At 43.3% G+C, this 23092-nt stretch overlaps 2 protein-coding genes and 2 non-coding genes across 5 annotated transcripts; all 4 read right to left on the bottom strand.

Annotated features, from left to right (window-relative positions):
- Positions 1–5133: 5133 nt before the first annotated feature.
- eif4a1a (eukaryotic translation initiation factor 4A1A) lies at positions 5134–11410 on the bottom strand. The gene is made up of 11 exons (XM_040180175.2): positions 11083–11410; positions 9882–9924; positions 9601–9733; positions 9058–9197; positions 8261–8429; positions 7799–7908; positions 7357–7500; positions 7088–7225; positions 6800–6889; positions 6139–6218; positions 5134–6012 (listed from the first exon to the last, which is right to left on the bottom strand). The coding sequence occupies exons 1-11, from the start codon at positions 11103–11105 to the stop codon at positions 5868–5870; spliced, it is 1215 nt and encodes a 404-aa protein (XP_040036109.1). The 5' UTR covers positions 11106–11410; the 3' UTR covers positions 5134–5867.
- On the bottom strand, positions 7978–8116 carry LOC120823192 (small nucleolar RNA SNORD10). The gene has a single exon (XR_005712830.2). It is a non-coding gene; the product is annotated as a small nucleolar RNA SNORD10 (small nucleolar RNA).
- LOC120823193 (small nucleolar RNA SNORD10) lies at positions 8651–8790 on the bottom strand. Its single transcript, XR_005712831.2, has one exon. It is a non-coding gene; the product is annotated as a small nucleolar RNA SNORD10 (small nucleolar RNA).
- Positions 11411–12172: 762 nt separating the features above from the next.
- On the bottom strand, positions 12173–21201 carry senp3b (SUMO specific peptidase 3b). 2 transcript variants are annotated; one of them, XM_040180172.2, is made up of 12 exons: positions 20839–21201; positions 19409–19534; positions 17132–17866; positions 16691–16804; positions 16483–16594; positions 15903–16050; positions 15770–15817; positions 14756–14833; positions 14514–14651; positions 13952–14035; positions 13742–13792; positions 12173–13600 (listed from the first exon to the last, which is right to left on the bottom strand). In XM_040180172.2, the coding sequence occupies exons 2-12, from the start codon at positions 19494–19496 to the stop codon at positions 13490–13492; spliced, it is 1707 nt and encodes a 568-aa protein (XP_040036106.2). In that variant the 5' UTR covers positions 19497–19534; positions 20839–21201; the 3' UTR covers positions 12173–13489. The 2 variants fall into 2 exon arrangements, with proteins under 2 accessions (XP_040036106.2, XP_040036107.2); XM_040180173.2 differs by having other exon boundaries at positions 20976–21197.
- Between the last annotated feature and the right edge of the window lie 1891 nt (positions 21202–23092).

The raw sequence follows: 23092 nt of genomic DNA, 5'->3' as shown, positions 1-23092 counted from the left end.
CAACAAACAACAGAGCAAAGAAACAGATTGTTGCTTTCATCAGATGGACTGTATGATCACTCGGAAGGAATGCTAGAATTGCTCTTTGTGTCCTGCATGTACACATAGACTTTTAATATGTCACCTATATCAGCTTTACAAAGCATGACAGGCCTCTGTCTATTCCTGTTGGTCTGCTCTCTAGTGGCTAAGAATCATTGAATGCAGCTTTAACCTAATTATGCCATAATATCTCCTGCTGTCTCAAATGTGGAATCACTAAGCATGTCAGAGCATCAAGTCACATGACTTCTTTTAGTGTTAAAGAGCATTGGCCATGACGTTTCCATTATGGCCTCTCTTTCACAATGCTCACAAAGTAATCAGAGGATTCAAATGTTATGGAACTCACCAGGGTAAAAAAACATCTTGATGGAAAGGAGGGAAAATCTGAATGAACAGAAATTAAGTGGGATGAAATCAAAAAGTAAGGAGGGCAGCGGAGTGGGGGTGGGGTGTAGATTATAGGGTGAGAAAGAAGCAGTGGGGACGAGCAAGTGAAAGCCACAAAATGAAGGAAGAAAGGGGGGACCAAGATGGCGAAGGAGAACAAGAGAGGAGGAGGAGGCTCGAAAGGATGAAGGGATGGATGATGAAGGGGTGGGGTGTGAGGGTTCAGTGCAGGAGGGTGGTTTTGGGTGACAGGCCTCATTGAATAGACCTCTATTCTCCCCTCTGCTGGCTTCTCTTCTCATGCAAAACAGGCCTGTTCAGCCTCCCAGCCATCCGTCACACAACAGAAAGACCATGGCAGGCCCTTTACGAGCCTCACACTCGCATAATCCACCCCTCCACCCCACCATCTCTCAACCCCACAATCCAGCACCCAACAGGGGGTGGAGTGGGTAACAGCAGTGTGTGTCTGTGTGTGTATGTGTGTGTTGGGCTGTTGGGGGATGGGTACGGGGGTATCTTCCCCAAAGTGCCTTTGGAAGACGGGCCACCTAGGCTGAGAGTGGGACCAAAAAAAGCAGAGACCTAACATGTTTTGAGGCTGCATGGACGTCATATTGGGACACTGGGGAGGTTAGGAGGGGTTAACCTGCCCGAGCGGTAGTGTGTGAGTGACTGAGTGTGAGTGAGTGTATTTCTGTGTGTGTGTGTGTGTGTGTGTGTGTGTGTGTGTGTGTGTGTGTGTGTGTGTGTGTGTGTGTGTGTGTGTGTGTGTGTTTGGGGAGTAGAACAGGTGGGCATTGTAAGTGTTGGTTCAGAGCTGCAAGTCAATATCAGCTGGAGGCAACGCAGTTTATATTTGCGTTATTCGTGCGTGCTGTTGCGGGACGCATATTGACATTCTCTGTGCATGACAATGCAGGAGTGCGGATGCTGCATGAATGTGATGGAGAACATCCAGCCGGTAGGTCAGGCAAAGCCTCACTGAAGATAGGGACAATGTAAAAAGGAGAGCCACATGCAGCCTTGGCTGCTCCTCCTGCCGACAGACTAGAACTGTCACTCTCCTCCTGTAAGCAGAGGCGTCATGTTAAATTCCACTCATTCTGCCCTAATCAGAGAGTGAGGAGTCTGAAATGGAGTGCGAATGCATTGAGCTTACGCTAACATTACCGGTTCATGACACGTCAGGCAGCACCTCCAATCACATTTTATTTCCTAGATATTTAAACGATTAGTAACACATTTTTATGTGTGTATTTTGATGTATAAAAATGTGCTGTTATCATCAATGAAATGTAGTGACACTACTTATTTGGAGTTTCAAAGGGACAGTTGAAACAAAAACATGTCACATACTCCCATTATGATGGAGAGAAGACAGTCATTTGGGCGGTGGATATTTCAACATGAAAGTTAAAGAGGCTCCTGGGAGCAGACTGTAGACCTCCTGTAGAGGAGAAAAGACACTCCGGAGACAAAAGAAATGTGCTTTCCAGTTTGCTGCTGAATATCTTTTTTTAAATGAGATCATTACTGTTCTTGGATGATTCCAAACCTGCCTGCTCTCATAACAACATCATTTATTTTTTAATGACGGACGTCCAAACAAACAAAAGACGACATCATTCACAGACCTCAAACTGGGGGAGTATTTGAAAGCACACAAAGGTAACCAAAAAGGACAACATTTGGACTCAGTGAATTACATTAATATTACTTTCATCATAAATGCACATTACCAACTTTGCTTCTTTCATGAAGTCTTGCTGGTTTATGTCTAACTGTCTGGTGGTGGCTACATCATGAGGATGTTATATCTGATAGTTACATCTAATGAAGGTTACAGTGGTGGTTGTATCCGATGGTGGTTAGGGGGTCCTGCTTACACCTGACTTATTATTGTCTAGTTTTTCCTGTTCTGATGTGAGGGTTTTGGGATTGAGGGTGTACAAACTAAACTGTAAAGCCTCCGAGGGAAAAATTGTAATCTGTGATTATGGGCTATCAAAAAATGATGTAAAATGAATTGAATTGAATGACCAATTTCCGTTCAAAATGTGAACACTGTTTGACAACCCAAGGTGATACAGCGCCAGGACAATGAGAATAAATGCCCCTCTAAATATGTGGAGTACAAGTCCAAGATGTTATTTCTAATGTTATTCCTAGTACACACAAACCCACTGCTTCAGACAAGTATTCTCCAGAATGCTGCACTGTAACTCTTTAGCCGGAGTTGGACCATGTGCACGACGGCCCGCGATTCAAAAGAAATAAATTTACTTAAACCACTTAAACAAATTCATGAATTCTGAGTCTGTCTGGGACTGACATAAAACAGCCTCGTCTGCAGCTGAGTGGGTGGCCCTCACATTAACACCCAGGGGCTCCGCGGCACAACCACCGTGTCATCTGTGGGCTGGCGAGGGGTTCCACGGCAGCAAATTAGGCGCAGCTCAAGGGCACGTCAGCAGCGTTAATGAGGGAGTCAAGAGTGCCGCTGTTTTCATATTTGTTCGGTTAGTGGAGGGAATCAAACCGGTGACCTTCCTCAACATGTGTTCTTATCTCTACAGACTGGATGGTTCATGTGTGGCTTCTATTGATAATTCCAGCAGGCCTGTGAGGAGATGGTGTGTTGGACTTTGTGTGTGCACGTGTGTGTCTGTGTGAACCCACATACCGCTGGATCCATCTGCCTCATAGTTCGATCTCTTTCATCACGTGTGCTCAAGGATTTCTCGTGCTTATAGTGATTCATTTCAATCCATTATTGCTGCCGCAATCTTGACTATGGCAGCTAGAATGGGCAAATGAGTGAGATTCAACTGTTTGGTTTCTTTTGTCTGATTTAAATGCTTTAATCTGGTGACCAGCAGAACCCATTTACCTGGTCTATATGTGACCAATCATGACGTCATGCATCAGTTTAACAAGAGATTAAATGGATGTTTTGTATGGCAAAATCAACACCAAAGGCCTTGTGAACCACAATTAGTAAGACAGCAGTTGTACGGGTTTAAAATGCATTAATGGTGCAAAATCCTTGATGTTGATCCTAGTGGTAATTGGGGGGGGGGTCTACCTACAGTTCGATTGATTTAGTGAAGATTCTTGTCCGTTAACTTAAAGGTTTGCTATAGTAACGATAGAACAAGGTCTCCCTCTGGTGGAGTGATATTGAACGGTTTAGGATTTTGAGAAGGTTAACAGAACAGCTATTGTTTTTGTGATTGACCTTCAAGCAATTACACTCCTTAATCCAGATGCTTAAGAAAACATTTGTTAGTTACTGTATATCTAGACAACCGCGGATTATTATATCCTGCGCCACAATAGGAAGACCAACTTTCCTCAGAAGCCGCTGGTCCTACTCTTCATCTAGTCTGTTCTCTGGATCGGCCAACAGACGAGGGATCATCAGTCATTTGATCAAACCTGCCCCGCACCCTCGACTTGAACAGCAGCAGTCCGGAAAGGTCACTGCAGACCCTTCACACAGCCTGTTCTCATGTCTCAACATCACCTCTGGGGGCGCTACAGAGGTCTGTACGCCACGACCACGTTTAGACATGTTATGTGCATGCTTGTATACATATACACACGCACTCTGACATATTTAATATCTATATTGTATAATTGTTAATTTGTTTCGATCATTTGTTCTACTGCGAACGTCCAGGAGAGTTAAGCACGTGACTGAATGGACATCACACCATCATGCAATTAAATATTTATTGCGTAAAGACAATCAGTTACGACCATAAACTGACAGTAATTACAGTGGAATAAATGGAGCCCCGGGAAACGGGACGCTCCCTTGAAGACGAGGCTTGTGATGGCAATAAGAAAAAAAAAAACACCACGTGACAGGGCTTCGTGCCTCGTTTAGAGGCTTAAAAAGCACACGGCAGAAAAACGCGAGAATAAATATAAGACGTTAGTGGGCACTGATCTCTCGCGCTGGCCAATGAGAGCGATTAATCGGCACCGCGCCATTAGAATCACAGCCCAGTAAACACTGGGGCGCCCACCGAGGAGTCGCCCACTAACCGGGTTCATGCTATTCAACAATGCAGAAGCCAGTTTACACTGTCATGGGGGAGAAACCTTTATTTTTTTTAAAGACCATTAAAATAAATACTATACAGAATCCAATGTAGAAAACGTGATACTGTGTCTAGCTCAAAAGGTTAACAATTCCGCAGTCATTTAAAAAAATTGCACCGACTACACACCTCAAAACATGACGGTTATCCTACACACCAAACCCCATGACGACAGGTATTTTAACAATAGCTCTCAGGGGGGGGGGGGGTCTCTGCATACATATTCTGTAGTTTGGTCCTTTCATATCCGATAAACCCCTGACCCCAGCGCAACATTTTTGGCAAGGTTGGTTACAAATAGACACTTGCCACCTTATCGAAAACGCAATATTTTGTTGAAAAATAATATCTAAATTAACAGTGTTTAAGCGGTCGAGGTGAAAATCTAACCAGGTCTTCAGGGTCGAGAGGCAAAGTCTCGACAGCACTCACCGTTGTTGTTTGCCTCCGAACAGCTGTGGCCCCCGGTCAGTCTTCAATTTAATGCAACTGCACACGCGACTGTACAAGCGCTATGTACAATAGCATTTAAAATATGTATGAAACGGCAGAAAAGGATCGAAGCGGTAAACAACTCAATCATGATGGATTTTACTATATAGGTCTTTTTATTGAATATGCCCTGTGTACTCTAGCCCCAGAAACCTCTTAACATGATCAGGGATGGGAGCTAAAAGGCTGTTTGCAGTACACTGAAGGTTGCTTAAATACTGATCTGGTCAAATGCAGCACTTCCCATTTCATTTAGAGCATTGGTAAATTTGAGTTCCAAACTTAACTGCAGTTTAAGCCCCTCGTTTATATCCGGGTGCAAATTATAGCCGCATTTCACAAAAGCGTCTGGGCTAGTGTAGTGAACGTTCAATTAAGCAGGTTTTTGAAAGCTTTTGGTCTAAACAAACTAAAATATGTCCAAACATTAACTTTGCTGGGGCATGTACAATGCACTTTTGGAAACGCGGGTATTTTTTGCACGTGTGAAACCAAATTACAAACTTGTTTGATATTAAAAGTGTTTCGAAAAACAAATTTTGTGTACGTGTTATGTTTGGAGAGAGGGGGGGAATTAGCTGGAGGACAAATTTGGGTTGAGGGGTAATTGACTATGGCAAGCAGATCAGTAATTCCATCCTTCCAAAACGGCCAAAAAAAAAAAAAAACGTCAACGGTAAGGGAGGAACGTTGGCCATATTCTTCCCTCCAAGAATGTAAAGGGTAAAGTCATGTGGAATTTAGCAAAAGAACGTTCTTAGAATTCAGATCGTATAAGAAAACAAGGTTGACTGCTAAAACAAGTGGGGAGAGGGTCAACGCTGGAGTCATCTAGATAAGATCGGCCACATTCATGGGCATCTCCTCCACCGTGGTGTTGTAGAATGTCTCAATGTCCCTCAGGGTTCGCTTGTCGTCCTCGGTCACCATGTTAATGGCAACTCCCTTTCTGCCAAAACGACCACCGCGACCAATCCTGATGGAAAATAAAAATAGTTTAACTATAAAAGTGGCGGGCAGTTTCTAACCGCCTACAGGATGGAGGGGGACACGCTAACAGCACATGTGGATTTTAATGTTCAGATTGCAGCGCACGTCTTACCTGTGGATGTAGTTTTCCCTGTTGGTCGGCAGGTCGTAGTTGATGACTAGGGACACCTGCTGGACATCAATACCTCTGGCCTGAGGGAGCATAACCACCATTAGTCACACGGTCATCCATACAGCAAAGCAGTGAAGTCTTCCTCATACACCGAACCAAAGCCTTACAGCAGCATCTTCATCTCAGATACATTTAACTGAACTAAGCCCAAGCGTTAAAGCTAAAATCTGTTGGACCAAATACATTTTTAACCTTGTACTTTCATATTGATTAATGGAAAGACATTTTCAGTTCACGCACTTGTGTCGAGTACATATCCCCCATAGCCTCCCATTTTATACTGTGGAGTTAAATTGTCTCATTGTCCGATGTTATGCACAACTGCAATGTCAAATTCCTTGTATGTTTAACATATTTTGGCAATAAATGTTCCTGATTAGGTACATTACATTTTTACTTGTTCAACAGTAAGAAAACCAATTGATACATATTAAAGTGTAATCCGCCAATTAGTTGCGAGTCAAGGACATGAACCCAGCTACAGTGGAGGGCAGACAAGCTTCTGTACCAAGGAACATTCAGTCCTTCACCAACACTGCAGATGGGAGGAGAGGGAACCCTGGACTTAACAGTGTCCGTTGTAAAAAGATACTGTACATACCAGCAGGTCAGTGGTGATGAGGACTCTACTGGAGCCAGAGCGGAACTCCCGCATGATCAAGTCTCTCTCTTTCTGGTCCATGTCACCATGCTAAAGAGATCAGAGGTTGCAGTCAGAAGTGACAAAGACTCAAACACTATGAAGACATGCGACACCAAGCGGATGCATCACAGTTAACATTTTTTTTTTTTTTTTAGAGAAAAAGTGCAAACTGCAGGGTTTATAAAACAAGGCATTTCCTCTTTCTTTTTCAAATATCTTGTTGAAAAACCCAGGTTGGGTCCTTACCAGAGCGGACACAGTGAAGTCTCTGGCATGCATCTTCTCAGTCAGCCAGTCCACTTTCCTCCTTGTGTTGATGAATATGACCGCTTGTGTGATGGTCAGGGTCTCGTAGAGGTCACACAGCGTGTCCAGCTTCCACTCCTGAGGACCAACACCAGGTAAGACACAACCTCCTCAAGCACAAGAGCATACCGATCTATTAACACCTAAAATGATCAGCAAGTTTTCTGTACAGGACGGACCAAATTCCATAACTAGACACTTTTCTCCACCTCTTTTTCCACGTTGATGTAGAACTGACGGATGCCCTCAAGGGTCAGCTCCTCCTTCTTCACCAGGATTCTAACTGGTTCACGCATGAACTTCTTTGTGACTTCCAACACGTCGGCTGGCATGGTGGCTGACAGGAGGACAACCTGAACCAAGAGAGGGGCAGTCAGACTCTGCTGAATATCAGTGTATCTCAAAAAGGATTTATATACAAGCCAAGTAATTGAAGCGTAAAACAGTGTAATCCGCCAATTAGTTGTGAGTCAAGGACATGAACCCAGCTACAGTGGAGGGCAGACAAGCTTCTGTACCAAGGAACATTCAGTCCTTCACCAACACTGCAGATGGGAGGAGAGGGAACCCTGGACTGCACCCAGTGCTCATCACACCGGACATTTGTTTGCTAGAGGAAGAAAAGAAAAAGTATCTACACATTTGTCTGACCTGCGTGCTGCTTGCCAGTTTCTGGAAAATCTCATAGATCTGGTCCTTGAATCCTCGACTAAGCATCTCGTCAGCCTCATCCAGCACAAACATCTTTATGAACTTGGAAGCTGCAAGAAAATGGCAGTTAAAGATCAGAGCACGTTTACTCAGTGGACTCAGTCAAGGTTTATTAGCGCTGTATTCAGAAGTGAAGTATGATCATGTCTCTGTAGCCCTGCTGTGCTGAATACTCAGGCTGACAAAACGCCAACCAGTGCAATAACACAGCAGAGGTTTACAGAGTCAGCTGACACGCATGGTTATCATCATTATACAGCTCTTATGAATCCAAATTCAACGCGAGGGTGTCATTCATCACAGAGTTACTAATTTTGCTAGAACGCCATGTGCCGAATATTTTGTCAATATTTGAGAATTGATCGGAAACATTTTTACGCCATTGATCCACTGGTGACTTACAGAGGTTTTTGCGATTCAGCATGTCAAAGACACGGCCAGGGGTTCCCACCACAATGTGAGGGGATTCAGCTTGGAGCTTCTGGGCTTCACTGCGAACATTGGTCCCTCCAATACAGGCATGGCAATTGGCTCCCATGTAGTCACCCAGAGCCAGCACCACCTTCTGGATCTGAAAATATAAAGTTTTAATATGAATACATAAATTGCTCACAACAATTTACTGTTTAGGTCTACATTTTGCTCCACGGATGGCAATGTCTAGATTTCGGCAGTACAGCTCAACCACAGGAGTTACATATTTCAAATAATAATCCCAATATGTTTTTTATGAGTTAGCAAGTTGCAAGATTCATTGCTATTCAGATAACACTGAAGTAATGAGATTGTGCTGTATTCAGAAGTAGTGAAATATGATCACGTCTCTGCAGCTCTGCTGTGATGAAAACTCTGGCCAACAAAACGCCGACCACAGCAACAACAAAGCAGAGGGTTACAGAGTCAGCTGACACGCATGGTTATCATCATTATACAGCAGGTTTCCTGGCAGTTCCCACGCATTTGTATCAAGGAAGGTTTCAGTCACAACCTGGGGGATTTTAACTTTAGGCTCAAATACATTTAAGGCCCATATGGATTACACACAGGAATCAGCTCAAGTTACATTAATAGCTAAAGACAACACGTTAACCCTTAATTTCGTTCGAGATACAAAACTGGCAAAAAACATTGGAGTCACAGGCAAATATAAAAATAGGTTCTTCCCAAACAGGCGTGTGTTTTGTGGAGTGGTTTCCTACCTGCTGAGCCAGCTCCCTTGTAGGAGCCAAGACCAGAGCCTGGGTGCTTTTCATTTCCACATCGATCTGCTGAAGGATGGAAATTGCAAAGGTGGCAGTCTTTCCAGTGCCAGACTGGGCTTGAGCGATCACATCATATCCTAGAAAAACAAAAATAACTTTATAGTGTAACCACGAAAGTATACAACTCCATTTGTCGAATTCATATTTATCAAGTGCAGGTGGTGATTTTGCTCAACCCTAGACTCTCAGCCCTGTATACATAAATAGCAGAGGGCAAGTTGGTATAGAGAAGCGCACGCTGATGAAACTATAGTAAAAAATGAGTTTACTCTGAACTAACATGGCCCCACCCTAAAGTATGAGCTTACTGGCTCCAGGATATAATAGTTAGTCAAGCTTAATCAATTCTCGTCCCTTGAATTATATTGTCTATAAATACAGCACGAGATTTATAGAAGTATACAAACATGGTATCTTTCCGAATGTAGCTAGTAGGTTCTCAACCTGAAAATGGGGATGTGGTAGAAAGGGCTTGCTTACCCTTGATACAAGGCATAATGGCTCTCTGCTGGATAGCAGAGGGCTTCTCAAAACCATAGGCATAGATTCCCCTGAGAAGAGCCTCACGCAGGTTCATCTCATCAAAACTGTCAGTGATCTCATTCCAGTTGCTCTGAAAGGATAAAGAAAAAACATACAGAATTGAATGAGGTTGTCTCAAACACGCAACAGACAAATTGTACAATACACATATTTTAGAATTCACAGTAAGGAGTTTGTGCATGTAAAAATACATATGTGCCACCGGCACTGGGACTCACCTCAATGATCCCATCTGGCTCCATGCCCTCAGGGCCATTGTCTCTGTAAACGAAAAGACAACAAGTCTGTCATTTTGCTTCAGATTACGCAGTTGTACTGTCAACCAATACCAAACTCATTACAAACCATGTAGTGCAAACAATTTTAAGTACCAACAATTGTAATCTGTACCGATACACATTTTACCATTCAAACCGCAATTTTCGAACAAGCTCCCCCACCCCCCTTTTTTTTACAGTCCGCCATTACTGCATACATTCAAGATGGTCGTTTCTCCAGTCGGAGCATAGAAGGCGGAAGCGAGTCGGTAGGAAGGAAGCCTAGCCACGAGAAATGTCTGCTTAAAGCACACACATGGGCAAATGTTGTAGTCTGCGTATATTAAGTGTGAATAATCGTTTTAAGAACGAAGTTTTGTTCTATAAGCGATGGATTAAACAGAAAAAAACTCGTCTGGTTGAAACCTCCGGGCCGCCATGACTCCGCTAACATGCCCGTTACCGCTAACGTTATACATTTATGTGGCGGTTTGTCGTATTCGACAAGTCAGCGAAACGTACTACCGTGAAGTGTGTGTGCGCAAATGCCGCATTTGTTAATGGACGTAGCATATGCTAATGCGCTAGCACTCCCGGAATGCTTCCAGCGGCCTACACGGCATTGTCCAAGCCCCTAATTAGCACCGCCGCGGCCATGTGCGCCCGTCGTAGAAGAGAACAAATAGTTCTACATCTCCGCCTCCGATGCTCTCGCCGATTTTCCTCTACTACATTACACACGTAGAGTTCAAATCAAAGACTATATACACTTTATTTACGGACGAGGGCCGATGGGAATCCTTAAGCGTAATACATTGAAGGCCTAAAGCCGGCGCTTTCACGTGCTACCAGAAGCACCGGTCGCGGTTTAATTTCCCTCGGCTACGTTCAGCTAAAACATCGAACACAAACGCGTTAACACATATTCAAATTAAACAAAACGGCAGCTCATGACGAGTCAATTTGAGAAATGTGAAGACGTTGGTCCGAAGCAGGCTGTCCAAGGCCTAACCGTTAAAACAGCACAGAAACCAAAGGAAGGTCGGTCTAATGTCTACTTTTTCAAGAGTCATCGACAATAAATATTAATTTATCGACGGAAATGTATTCTTAAAGTTCTGACGCACAGAATTCCTTGGTAAATCCATTGACTTTTCCTTACCTATTATCATATTCAGCCGACATTATTCCAAAGAAAGAAACTGCGGCAGAGATGTCTTATATATGTTGACGACACACAAAAAGGCTTTTTTCATTGCAGCAGGTCGCCGTCATTTCGCTGTAGTCCCGCCCCTAGAGACATGCGATTCGCCGGTTTATACGTCACATATAAGTAGGTGGGGTGTCAGGTCTAAAGTAGCGCACGATAGATGTGCTGTTGGCATGCCAGTGGGGCGGTGTTCAACTTTTATATATAAACTGTACTAAAGGTAACAAAGCCTTTTCACCCGTGCTACGCTGGTATATATATTTAGGCACTCCAGTCTCAGCGCAGCCTTTCGTCAACGCGGAGAACAGATGCTTCCCATGGGTTGGTTTCTGTTTTCTGTCTGAACCAGATTTCTTGTAATTTAGTGACACATCTCGTCGCCGGGGAATGTTAACTTAACATTGTGAAATAATTTAGATGATTCACGGTGTAGTCATCCGGAGGATATTTATGAGGATGAAGTTCTGTATTGTATAGCAAATGACCCAGGTCTTCCTACTGGAGCAACTTATTTAATATTCTAATTAATCACAGTTGAAGTCATGCACAGGCAGGATTTCAGAAAATAGAGAATTAAAATTGTCCTAGCAAGATCTCTATGACTATATCTGTAGTTTTTGGATTTGACATATCCATGAATTTATATTTTTGGACCGCACAGGACTAACATGTCTGGTAGCAAAACCAGACTTGGTCCTTGATTTAAAACGTCATGTTAAGGGGAAAAGCGGTATCAGGAAAATGCACTGTAAGTATCAGGGGTGCTGAAATTCTGCATTTCCAATCACACAAATGTTTAATTGTTAAACATATATTCATATATAACATATAAGTTTAATCAGTAACCATGCACCAAATCTCATAGGCATATCGGGTGTTTATATGTAAATTAGCTAAATCAATTTTACCCAACAGACAAAAACGTGAAGTGTGTGGGGTGTTCACAAACAAAAGGTCCTTCATTCCATCCCTCCACTGGACAACATGTAAACAGGCCCTGCTGATGTGCCTGACCGTTGAATTAATCAAACACATAAAAACCTTGTTTGTCGCACATTTTTATTTTCAGCAACCATAATGCATTGTAGAAGATATATAAAACTGTCAACTCTGTTGCATCAACTCCTTTTTGAAAAAAAGAAAGAAAGAAATAAACACAGCTATCAACGTTTTTTGTTATAAAAAAAGAGGAGGGTGCTGTAACTCCGTAATGAACGTACTCCCTCTGTTGTGGTCCTCGCCAAAATGGCCCCCAAACTTCCAAAGAAATACCAACCAGAGGATCTGTTCTTCACCCCACCTCCGAAAAATGACGCAAATTAGTCCTCCTTTTAACATCTTTTGTTTGAAGCATAAGCATATCAACACGTTTACCAATGAGATTAAACAGGAAAAAAAGGTGAATGCAATGTAAAGGCCCGTTTTTTGGGCCAATGTGTCACTCTGGCTTGTCTGGGCCAATGCTGATCCAGTCTCCCACATGAAGGAGGGTTTTTGGGGACGAGTGACTGAGGCAGAGGAGGTTTGCGGGGCAAGAGGCCAATTTGATGCTTGTTCCATGGATGCAAATCGTTTCCCCCCCCACAGCAAAATAATATACGTGAAAATGCAGTAGAATGGCTCTTCACACTTCGGAGTTGTCTTCTGATGTCCACATGGCAGCACTTTCCACTCTCACCATACCCACGTTCTAACATCTTGTAGGAAATTATTAAACAAATATACGTTGGCAAACATGTGCTGACTCGATAGATGGACTCATCGACATGACCTCGGCTGTAGCATAGGGAAGTGTAGCTTATGTTGCTCTTGCTGAGAGTTTCAACACAACACACTGATGGAAGGCGTGGACATCCGCTGGTACTATTTCACCACAAGCTTACGTCGACTGGTTCAAATTATTCCGCCATGAAAAATAGTAGTCAGGTTGGACCGACTGTGGTCCAAACTCTTCATCTGGACCGTATCCTTCAGACGTCTTCATGCTCAAAGTGGTGTACGATAGGATGGACAATAAGCATGTTCCCAAAAAGGAAGCTAGTCTTGGCCTCTGTCAACCACAAAGGAATAACCATGACATGGAAATTAAATCATGAGTTCTCAAAAAAGGGTGGAGAGAGGGAAAAAAAGTGAAAAAATGACATCACGTACAGTAGAAGAAGTAACTTCTCTGGTTGTTGGCAATAAAAAAAAAAAAAAAACTTTTTCAATGAAGTTTCTCATTCCCTCTTTTTTTCTTCTCCCAGTCAAGAGTTTCCTCCACTTGCCCTCCTCCTGTCATATCAACTTTCCTCTCCATCCTGTTAGGGTTTGAGGTGGGAGCAGGTGGAGATGGGGGGTGGGGTCGGGTGGGGCTGGGTCACAGGCTGAGCTTGCAGTGACAGAGTTCTTTGTACATTTGCCTCCTCAACCGCGGCATATCCTGCTGGCCAAAGATGAAGGGCTGACCTAGTGCCAGACACTTGCAGTACTGCAGGCCGGAGGAGGGAGGGTGGGGAAAAAAAACAGAAGAAGAAAAAAGGTTATTAGCGTGCAGGAGGAGCAGAGACTAAATTACCATACCGAAAGTTGCACATCTGTGTGACCATCGACAACTCACGAACAAACTCACCTGTAGCACGAAAGCCCCGCAATCACTGTCGTTGTTCTGACGACCCACATTCTGCAGCAAGCACACGGTACATTAGCAAGGCGCAGCAGGGCGTTGGAAATAAATAAAGCCACAGCAACAATGACAGCACAGTTTTAGGAAATGAGCCACCTTATTGTGTGTCAAAGTCAGAAAATAAATTAAAAAAAGACAAAAAACAAGCAGTCTCACCATTTTGAAAAAGCCCTTCCATCCCGTCAAAAAGTCTTGTTGGTCTTTTTTGATGGCCTCTGCTTGCAGATACTTAAAAATGTGCTGGAATAAGTAGGACGGCAAAACATTAGATTATATAGGAGATTTATTTTCATATATATTTAGAACGGTGACAATAAGAAACTTGTAATGATAAACATTTAAAAAAACCTGTAATATGTAATTACATAAGAAGAGGCCCAAATGTGATCGTAAATAATGCCAATGTAGAAATTGTTTAGATTGAAGACCCCTCCAGTGCAAAACATTAGATTATAGCTTTTGGAAATATCAATTAGAATATTTTTGGAAATATCAATGAGATTATTAAGTCTTCACCCCTATCAATAGATATCATCTCCCACCAGAAACAGATTACTGCAGTCAAAGTCCAAAGGGTACCGGTGGACTACTTTCTGTCTATTTTAAGGCGTTTTAATAAATACCCTAATAGATCTTTTTAATTGTTTTACAACCCTTACGGGTGTTATGTGGCATCATTAACAGAAGAGTGTGCTTTGGTGCTGCTCTCTTGTCCTACCTTTGGGCAACGTCGGTTGAGGGTCCGCTGAGAGTCAAAGTAAGTGATGGCCCGACGTGGAATGTCCACGCTGACCAGGGACCAGTGGACCTCCAAGTGGATGGGGATCAACAGCAGATCCTTCTGGAAGATGTCAACCTGAGCAGAGCGGAGTACGTAGAGAGGAGAGGAGCACAGGGAGAGACTTGAGTCCTGCACCTAAGGTCTAGCACAACAAGAAAATCCACCCTCACAAAACTTACATTTTTTGTCCACCGTTTGACCCCGTCATAGCCTTTTGTCCTCAGCTTATCGTAAAAGAAGCTGTTGAAAAAGTGAACCTGTGGGAGAGAAGAGAAACAAGAATAGGGGTCATGTGGGTTTCTGTTTCTTCAACGTAGACACAGCTCCTCCTTCCAGTGATTGTTGGAATGCTGCCTCAGCATTTTCAAAGTTGTTCTTTGAATCTTTATGTCAACATCTTCTTCTTCCTCCATTTCTTCCGTGGCATCGTTCAACTCCATCACACTTTCAGCTATTAAAACTGTTCAAATATTAAAATATTCAGCTCCTTCAGGAGAGGGGGGCTATGACCTTTCAGCTTCCTACCTCTTATGCTTGAATTTATATAAATCAAATTCATAAACCTTTTTTAACAATTTCCAATGGAGTTGATTTTCAAATCCTCTCAAACTTCATCAACTTTCACATTTTTCTGCTTCGCCAATCTTTCAGCTACAGACGCCATTTAAACTATTTGAAGCTTGTTGATATCCATATTTTTCCTAATCATCGTTATGTTTCATTAGTTTTTTGTCTCTCTGCACTAAGGAGCTCGTTAATGCAGATGCGCTGTTACGTCCGTCTGTCTGACAGGACCTGATCCGTCGCGCATGGAGTAGAGAGGGTGCGCTGGTAACTGAAAGGTTGGTAGTCCTTCATGTTCGCCAGGATCCACCAGTGTTTTTCCTCTATTTAGTATATACTAGGCTTTTTAATAAGCCAATTGCGTCTGCCTTTTTATGTTTCATTTTCTTGTGGGGCTTTCTGCTGTGTTGAAGGGAGTGACACAGTGCTAGAGCAGCCATCTTGCAGGTGTTTGTTTTATGGTGTGGTTTGTTTTAGTCACCTTATTTGCTGTGATTGGATTGGTTTCTATGAAGTGTTATTCTTTTAGGTTGTTGTTTTATTTTGAAAATGAACCTTCCTCTCGTTTCAGGCCACTTGCTCCTTTCCCTTGTGTGCCGGTCCGATTATCGCCACTTTGGTTCTCTTACCTTCTCGGGCACAGAGTCCATGACCAGGTCACCATACATGTTCATAATCTGAATGACACAAACAGCAAAAAGGTGGTTTTTGGTTATTTCAGGGAACATGTTATGAAGTGACACTCTAAGGGTGGCACTCTACCTGGTCGTTGAGCCAGTTCTGTCCATACAGAGTGCCCAGGTCGTCCATGGTCAGCACGTGGCGCTTGTAATTCACTCTGAATGTTTTGGCCAGGGCGGATCCGGACGAGCGCTGGAAGGACTGTATGAGGTGTTGGACCACTGCTTTCCTAATGGACAACAGAGCGAACGCACGCACACATTACTCACTCAACTCGTTTAACTCCTCCCACTAGTTTAATTAGCCTGCAGGTTAGTGGAGAAGTCTGTTGCCTACAGAGCCAAGTGAGCAACTCTCATTTCATTTCATTCTTCTCTGCCCACCTGCTGCATGTCACACACCTGTCTGGAGAATCACACTGAATACACTCCGCTTTAATGGGCAGTTAGGGAGACTGATGTCTGATGATGATCACAGAAATGTTCTGAAAATAGATTTCTACAGGAATCATATGGCATTTAAATTTAATTCAAATTAATTTAAAATCTCTGAAAGTCCTAAATGGTATCTTCGATATCTACTTACACCAGATTGATAGTAAAACATGTGTTTGCACACCTTCTTTTCTCTGTTTCATTCATATTTAAATTAATGAACCCACCTGTGCGGCTGGAAGAAGCTCTCGCTGAAGATGTCCTGAAGCTTCTCCACAATGTCATCCACGTGGATGGGGATCAAACTGCCGTATTGCTTTAGGGACTCCTCGAGGATACCTTGAAAGAAGACATTGAGGCATTATCCTCACACAGAAAGCATTCATGAACCGTGTTTTATCAGACTGAGCTACCAGCGGAGCCTGCTATCTGTACCTGTCACACAGCTCATGTGTTCCTCGGTAAGGGCCAGCTCCACAGGTTTGACCTCCATGTCCCGCCTCCCTCTGTCCTCTTGCTTGTCTGGAGAGCAGCCGTTCATCAGCTCATCTGCCAGGGAGAAGGAACCAAATTACTAACATCCAACATTTAAGGAAAAAGCTCAAGTAAAGAAACAAACATTTATTGTGTGTAACTGTGGAAAAAAAGCCAATGTATCTGGCTTTTTTTCCACAGTTCAAAAACGTGTATTCAGAGGGCCACCTGCACCACATGTTTTTTGCTGCTTAAAGTGATTAAACAGCAAACTATCTTTGTGAGCTGCTTTCAAAGATGTAGATCTAAGGTGGGATGTGTAGTGAGGGACAGACCAACTATGTGGTGCCATCTTAAATACATGTTGCTGCACTGGTCTCCCTCAGCGCTGCGTGGCAGTACCTCTCTCAGACTCTGTGAACCTCCCGTCGTTGCTGTCCTCCTCCTCCTCCTCTTCACTGTACGGGGATTGCAGAAACCTTTTTATCCTCCGCTGCTTGCCGTAGTGATGGGAGCGCTGTGCCCTGCGGCTGTACCGGTACCCCTGGGAGCACACCCACTGCGCCCGCTGGCGCCAGCTCTTCCAGTGCTTGGTGAGCCGAAAGCCGAGGCCTCCGTGGGAGCGCAGGCGCCGCCAGCGCCGGAGCCTTTGCATGGCCCGGGACCGGCTCAGGTGGGACCTCAGCAGGTCCCGCGCTGCGGCCTCAGATACGACGTCCTGCGGGACAGCATCGCCTTCGTCTGCCTCCTGCGGTGGTCCGTGATGTTGGTGCTGCGCGGACTGGGTGGGAAAGTCTGGGATCTCCCACTCCAGCTCCGCCTGGTCTCCATCTTCCAGCTCGTCGTCCTCCTCCTCCTCGTCTTCCTCTTCTTCATCCTCCCCCTCCTCATCGTCCTCGTCATTGTTACCCCAATCCTTGCCTTCAAACTCTACCTCGTCCTCACCATCCAGATTGTTTTCTTTGTCATCGCCCATTTCCTTAACCCTACCCACCACCCCATCCTCCTCCTCCTCCTCATCGTCCTCCACATATTCGCCTGTCCACGCCTTCTCTTTCTGCCCCAGTCGGAGGTGCATGGGGCTGGGCACACTGTTGCCTGACACAGGGACTATGAGGTGGTCTCCAGGAATCCCACCTAAACACAAAACGGGAGCAGTGATCAACAACGCACCATCATGACCTAAAGTCCTTCACTTTTATATATATAAAAAAAAAAAAATGATGTACAGTTGTTATAGGCAACCAAAAGCTGTCATGAGGGGATGTATGTTATATATATGATCCTTTTTTTCATTTCGGCTGACTAATCCTTTACATTAACCAGCGATACGGCCCCAACTATCTCCATGGGGAGGAGGTCCCTTTCACACAAATTGTGGCAATGTCAAAACATGAAATACCGCTATGGGGAAAAAAAGAGAAATGTAATGAAGAAAATAAACGAACAAATTTAATTTTCTGCAACATCACTGCTACAGTTAAGGCCTCAAACTGCTCCTCTAACCAAATGCTACTAGTATAATTGTATTATTTCAATTATTATATTTGTATTAGTTTATTTCACTCATCAACAGGCTTCTGAATGAACGGACTCATGAGATATGACATCACTCAGCAGCAATTGAAGCTAATTGGCGTAATTTCAGGAGCAGGACCACGTCTTCAACACGCCTCTTCCGGTCCCTGTAAATACCTCCCTAACCCTCTTCCCGTCCCGTTGACGCATTCCAAACCCCACCCTTAGAATACCAATAGAATAATAAACTACTATTATTATTCTGTTGATTGTCTTAATTTCAGTTCTACTTTAGTAACTTTATTGCAGTTTGATATAGTGGTGCAACCAACCACGACAGATCGGTACGGTTTCCCCCACGCATGTAAACCATGGATCAATCACACCGTTTAACGCGACTAAGTTTTAGTAACGATCGTCAATACTGCGTAAAATATGCAATCATAACGTTCATAATATTCCTGCTTTTCTAGTTTCCTGATCCCGGATAAAAACCCCAATTTGTGCTTGATTGACAGGTGGAGAACGAAGGTCCCATTTTGCTTACATCATGATGCGTTCATGCTCTGTTCAGTGACAGTGAGTATTGCCTGGAGGTAAATTGTACACAACCCGATGTTGGTTGAGATTCACTCCAGTCCCCCCGCGACCCTGTATGAAAGATGACTGACTGACTCGCATGTAATCTCACAAAATGTAGTTGGTTAGAAACGTCATTAAATCCAGTTGCATGAAGGAGATATTTTCAAAACAACAAATACACATTAGAAATGAATTGTGAACCATTTACACTATGGGAAGCTTATAATACATCATTACTACTAATGACAAGCTTTGTTTTAATCTATATAAAAACCCACTTATTTCCTAATCATTTCAAATTTTGATGATTTACAGACTTCAGAGTGGTTAAAATTATATTTTGAACAGTTGCAGAAAAAAGTAGACAAGCTGCTGTTTAAATACAATATGGATCATCAATGATCGGCAATTAGTATCGGCGTGAGCAGGGATCTCTAAAAGTTGTATATGCTCCCTTTGTGCGGATCCATTACCCCATCCGACTCGTAGGCTTTATGATCCGTTGCACCACCATTTGATAATGCATTTGGATATGATCAAATGTTATGGAACGCCAACCAGCGGAAGTAGCATGCCTACCTCCTCCGGTGTCGTCCTGCCCCACAGCGGTCAGACCCAGGTCTCCCTGCCAGCGGTTCTGGGCCAGGCTCCCGCCGCTGTCTCGCATTCTCCACGGACAACCCACAACCTGCGCCAGCTCGTCACCTGCACACGGCAAAGAACTTCTGTAGTGCACAACTCTCACTCCACACCAGTCACATTTCATGTATATTCTTCCACCATTAAGTGCATCATCACATGCAATTCACCTTTAAATATTTTCAAATCCATACCCAAAATAGATTTAGACTTAATAAACAAGGTCAAGTTCAGATCCCTGAAAAGCAGCAGTCTTGTGAGCCATTGTGCACGCTGGGATCCTGGATGGCGTTCCAGTTAACCTCTGAAATTCAAACTGTCTGGATTCACACACTGCTGCAATCCTGAAAGGTAAACCCTACTATTCTCACCTTTTATCCAGTGGATCACATCTTCAAACGGGTTAGTCTGAGGTTAAACAAGCGTTTGCATTTTAAGTGTTAGCCACTATATCGGCGTTAACATGTGCGCAGTAGGGGAGAAGAGGATAGTGTTAAAATCATGAAGTGAAGTGGACCTAATAACAGTTGTGGGATGATCAAAGTCCATTCGGGATGCTTGATCGCATCATGTGTCGCTGCAGCGTCCCGTCGGTAAATAAAAGACGCCATCAAAGCGCCTCCGGAGCCTTTTAATGAGGCGTCATTCCTACTGCGGGAACGAGACGTCAAAAGGACCGTTGCATAGTGTTCATTCACAAACAAAACATAGGGTTGCTTTAACGGGTATTTGAGCCTCCAGGTCTCACTATCGCGAGCTTGATAATATATTGGCTCTTTTTCCTCCAGAACAGACGTCCCCGTCCTTTCACAGGCAGAATACCTGCTGGTAACACCGGGAATCGTGTTACCATGTGAACCCGGTAATGCGGCGGATATGTCATTTAGCCTGCTAGCCAGCCCCGTAAAAGAAGAACACTGTGCCGAGAAAACGGCCATTTACTACGGGGTAGAATTTGGTAGGGTCGGTCTCCTGTGCAGGAGCGGCTGTTTGAGAAAAGCGGTTCTAGGAGAACTATTCTTTCCGGCGCAGGAAGTAGTCCTCGCCAAAGCTAGCCTGTGCGCGCTGAGCGCTAGCAGCACCATCGTCATGGTTTTACCCCTTAAAGCCCAAACAAAAATCGCATTCATTACAAACCGTGTTTATTCTGGATCTGTGCATAGCCGAAAAGTCTGTACAGCCATTAATAACAATTTTAAGTAACAAGAGTGTCAATAACCCGTTGATCTATCCGCTAACATGTTAGCTGGTTAGCCATGTTGTCGTTAGCTAACTTAGCTAGGCGTTAGACACCATGCTAGCAAAAACATAATAAAACGCCCGTCTTACTGTGTTCCTTGCACGGCTGGGTGGTGTAATAGTATCCTTACCGTTAGCCTGCAGATTTATATGAATATGTGTCCAGCTGCGTCCGACTGAATGTTGGGCGTGTTTAATTTTCTGTGGGTATCGAACCAAAACAAATGCTAATTGGTGTTAAACCTCATTCAATGAAGTCAGGTGTCACCTCTTTGCGAACTTTGATTTCTTTAAGGTCTTCCGGTTCAAAGAAAAACGCAAACACTCCACAGAAAGGGTTTGTTACAGTTGAGGATGTGCATGAAATCTTCAGTAGGAATCTATTTCGATTGATATGGTCTATGGGAAACGAGGGACGAGCCAAGCCGGATCACTGCAGATTTTTCGCTCTCATGTGAACCACCAACAAGTCCGTCGCGCAGCGATGGCGTCACACACAGTATATTTTAAGGGTAACCCTTTGTTTTTGACCCCTAATTTCGCTCTACAGCAAAAAGAGGTAATACATTTATTATAAATGATTTTGTTAGGTTAAATGAGGCAAGTTGAACCAAGTCGGCCCCATCTGTGATTTATTATTTGGTTTATTCGTTCCTTATTTTCTGCAAAGTTCATATGTAATGTAATATCCAATTCATTTAAGTTCCCTGATACATTGGAGCCTTCTATTTGAATTTGGGGTTGTGTTCATGAAAGTTTTGTGTTTTAACAAATTATCGACTGCGGTGCTCAACTTAAACACTACTAAAATATAATTTCTTAGGTATTTAGACAGGTTTGTTCCCTTTCCCTTTAAAACTAATAGATGAGATAGATTAGTGAGTACATCATTGTTAAATATTTTCTTTTATAAATTGTAAACCTCTAAATGCCAGTAAATCAACAGGTCCCACTTGACATAGTGGGACTTTATGCTGGTCACTATGCTGAATGCTGAACCTGTTTACCATCCAGAACCAGAATTGGTTTGTTTGCACATACAAGGAATTTGGATTGTGGATTGGTGCCAGCACTAGTGCCAATATTGAGGTAAAGTGTAGATCATCTCACAAGTAGATGCTCTTGATATGAGTAATTACTTAAAAATCTTAAATGTATTTTCTAATACTCTGACCTCAAGATGAACTCCGCTAAAAGCAGAAAACTGCACATGATGCATGGCCCCTAGTTTCAACCTTGGTATGAGAAATAATGAAATGGTTTACCCTTGTGGGCAATGCCTCTCAGGAATGCCAATAGAAAAAAGGTCCAAATGAACTGCCGTTGCCGTCAGAGGGACTTAAATGTGACGACCGACTTCTTCTCATTCCGGCAACCCTCTTTAATGATGTAAAGGCCAAAGCAGTCCTCTGGTCTTCTTGACGTTGAGAGCCGGGCTGGACCTCCTCCCTGGGCAGGTCAACTCATCATTGTTGTTGCTGAGGCCAAACGTTGCATCATCTGCAAACTTGCGACTTGGCAGGTGCAGAGGTCATAGATGAGTCGGCACACAGCGGTGTGGGGCGCTGGTGTTCTGGGTGAAGGTTGAGGAGATGTAGTTGTCTGACCTAAACGACTCAGGTCTGTTGTTTGAAAGTGCCGATGTCAAAGTCAACAGGTGTGTGCATAAATATTATTCTTTTTAAATCTAAAATGAATATATCATTTGGACTATCTGTTGTTGCATATAGTATATTAATGATTGTCTAATTTATTAACAAGAGACTCTATTCTTTACAACTTTGTGAGAATACATTTGAGAAATTCTAATTTACAGTGTAAGAACATTTAGATTTAATAAAAAAATGGAAAGTTCTTATGTGTGGAGGAAGGTAATCCCCTTGTTTTCAGCATTCTGAAGACAACCTTTATGACTTTTGGAGAAAGACTTACGCAATGAATGACCTGAAATGAAAGTCCTGTTTTCTGGTGGAATGAGCTCTCTGATGACATCAGGACCGCAGAGACTCTTCACATCTTCTGCCGCAAACTAAAGACACACCTCTTCAGACTTTAACTTGACCAAAAAGACAAAACAAATTTTACCACTTTAATTGTACTCATAATGACTCTTATCTTTAGTTGTTAACTAGTTTAGTTGTAAATCGTCTTATTTGATGAAATTTTTATGTTTTTTATTCTTCTGGGTTTGTATCTTTATGGTTGAAATGCACTTATTTAAGGTTGCTTTGGATGAAAGCGTCAGCTAAATGACATGGAGAACTGCTCAACCAGAAGAGGGCAGAATTATTCAAAATGACAATAAACTAGACAGATTTAGTCGTGTTGCACACTCTAGCAGCACAGGATAGAATATCGTGAGGAAGTGATTATGTGTGCACTGAT

Source organism: Gasterosteus aculeatus, chromosome 7, assembly GCF_964276395.1.
Source record: "Gasterosteus aculeatus chromosome 7, fGasAcu3.hap1.1, whole genome shotgun sequence".
Lineage (NCBI taxonomy): Eukaryota > Metazoa > Chordata > Actinopteri > Perciformes > Gasterosteidae > Gasterosteus > Gasterosteus aculeatus.
This window is presented reverse-complemented; position numbering and strand designations above follow the sequence as displayed.

What these genes read in the sequence shown, in the direction of transcription:
- eif4a1a (XM_040180175.2), bottom strand. Translation starts at nt 11,105, where the DNA reads ATGTCGGCTGAATATGATAATAG. An exon ending in CATTATGCCTTGTATCAAGG is followed by an intron (nt 9,198 to 9,600) that starts GTAAGCAAGCCC and finishes TTGTTTTTCTAG; the next exon opens with GATATGATGTGATCGCTCAA. An exon ending in AGGGAAAACTACATCCACAG is followed by an intron (nt 6,013 to 6,138) that starts GTAAGACGTGCG and finishes ATTTTCCATCAG; the next exon opens with GATTGGTCGCGGTGGTCGTT.
- senp3b (XM_040180172.2), bottom strand. Translation starts at nt 19,496, where the DNA reads ATGCGAGACAGCGGCGGGAGCCTGGCCCAGAACCGCTGGCAGGGAGAC. An exon ending in GTTCACAGAGTCTGAGAGAG is followed by an intron (nt 16,805 to 17,131) that starts GTACTGCCACGC and finishes TCTCCCTGGCAG; the next exon opens with ATGAGCTGATGAACGGCTGC. An exon ending in ACACATGAGCTGTGTGACAG is followed by an intron (nt 16,595 to 16,690) that starts GTACAGATAGCA and finishes TCTTCTTTCAAG; the next exon opens with GTATCCTCGAGGAGTCCCTA.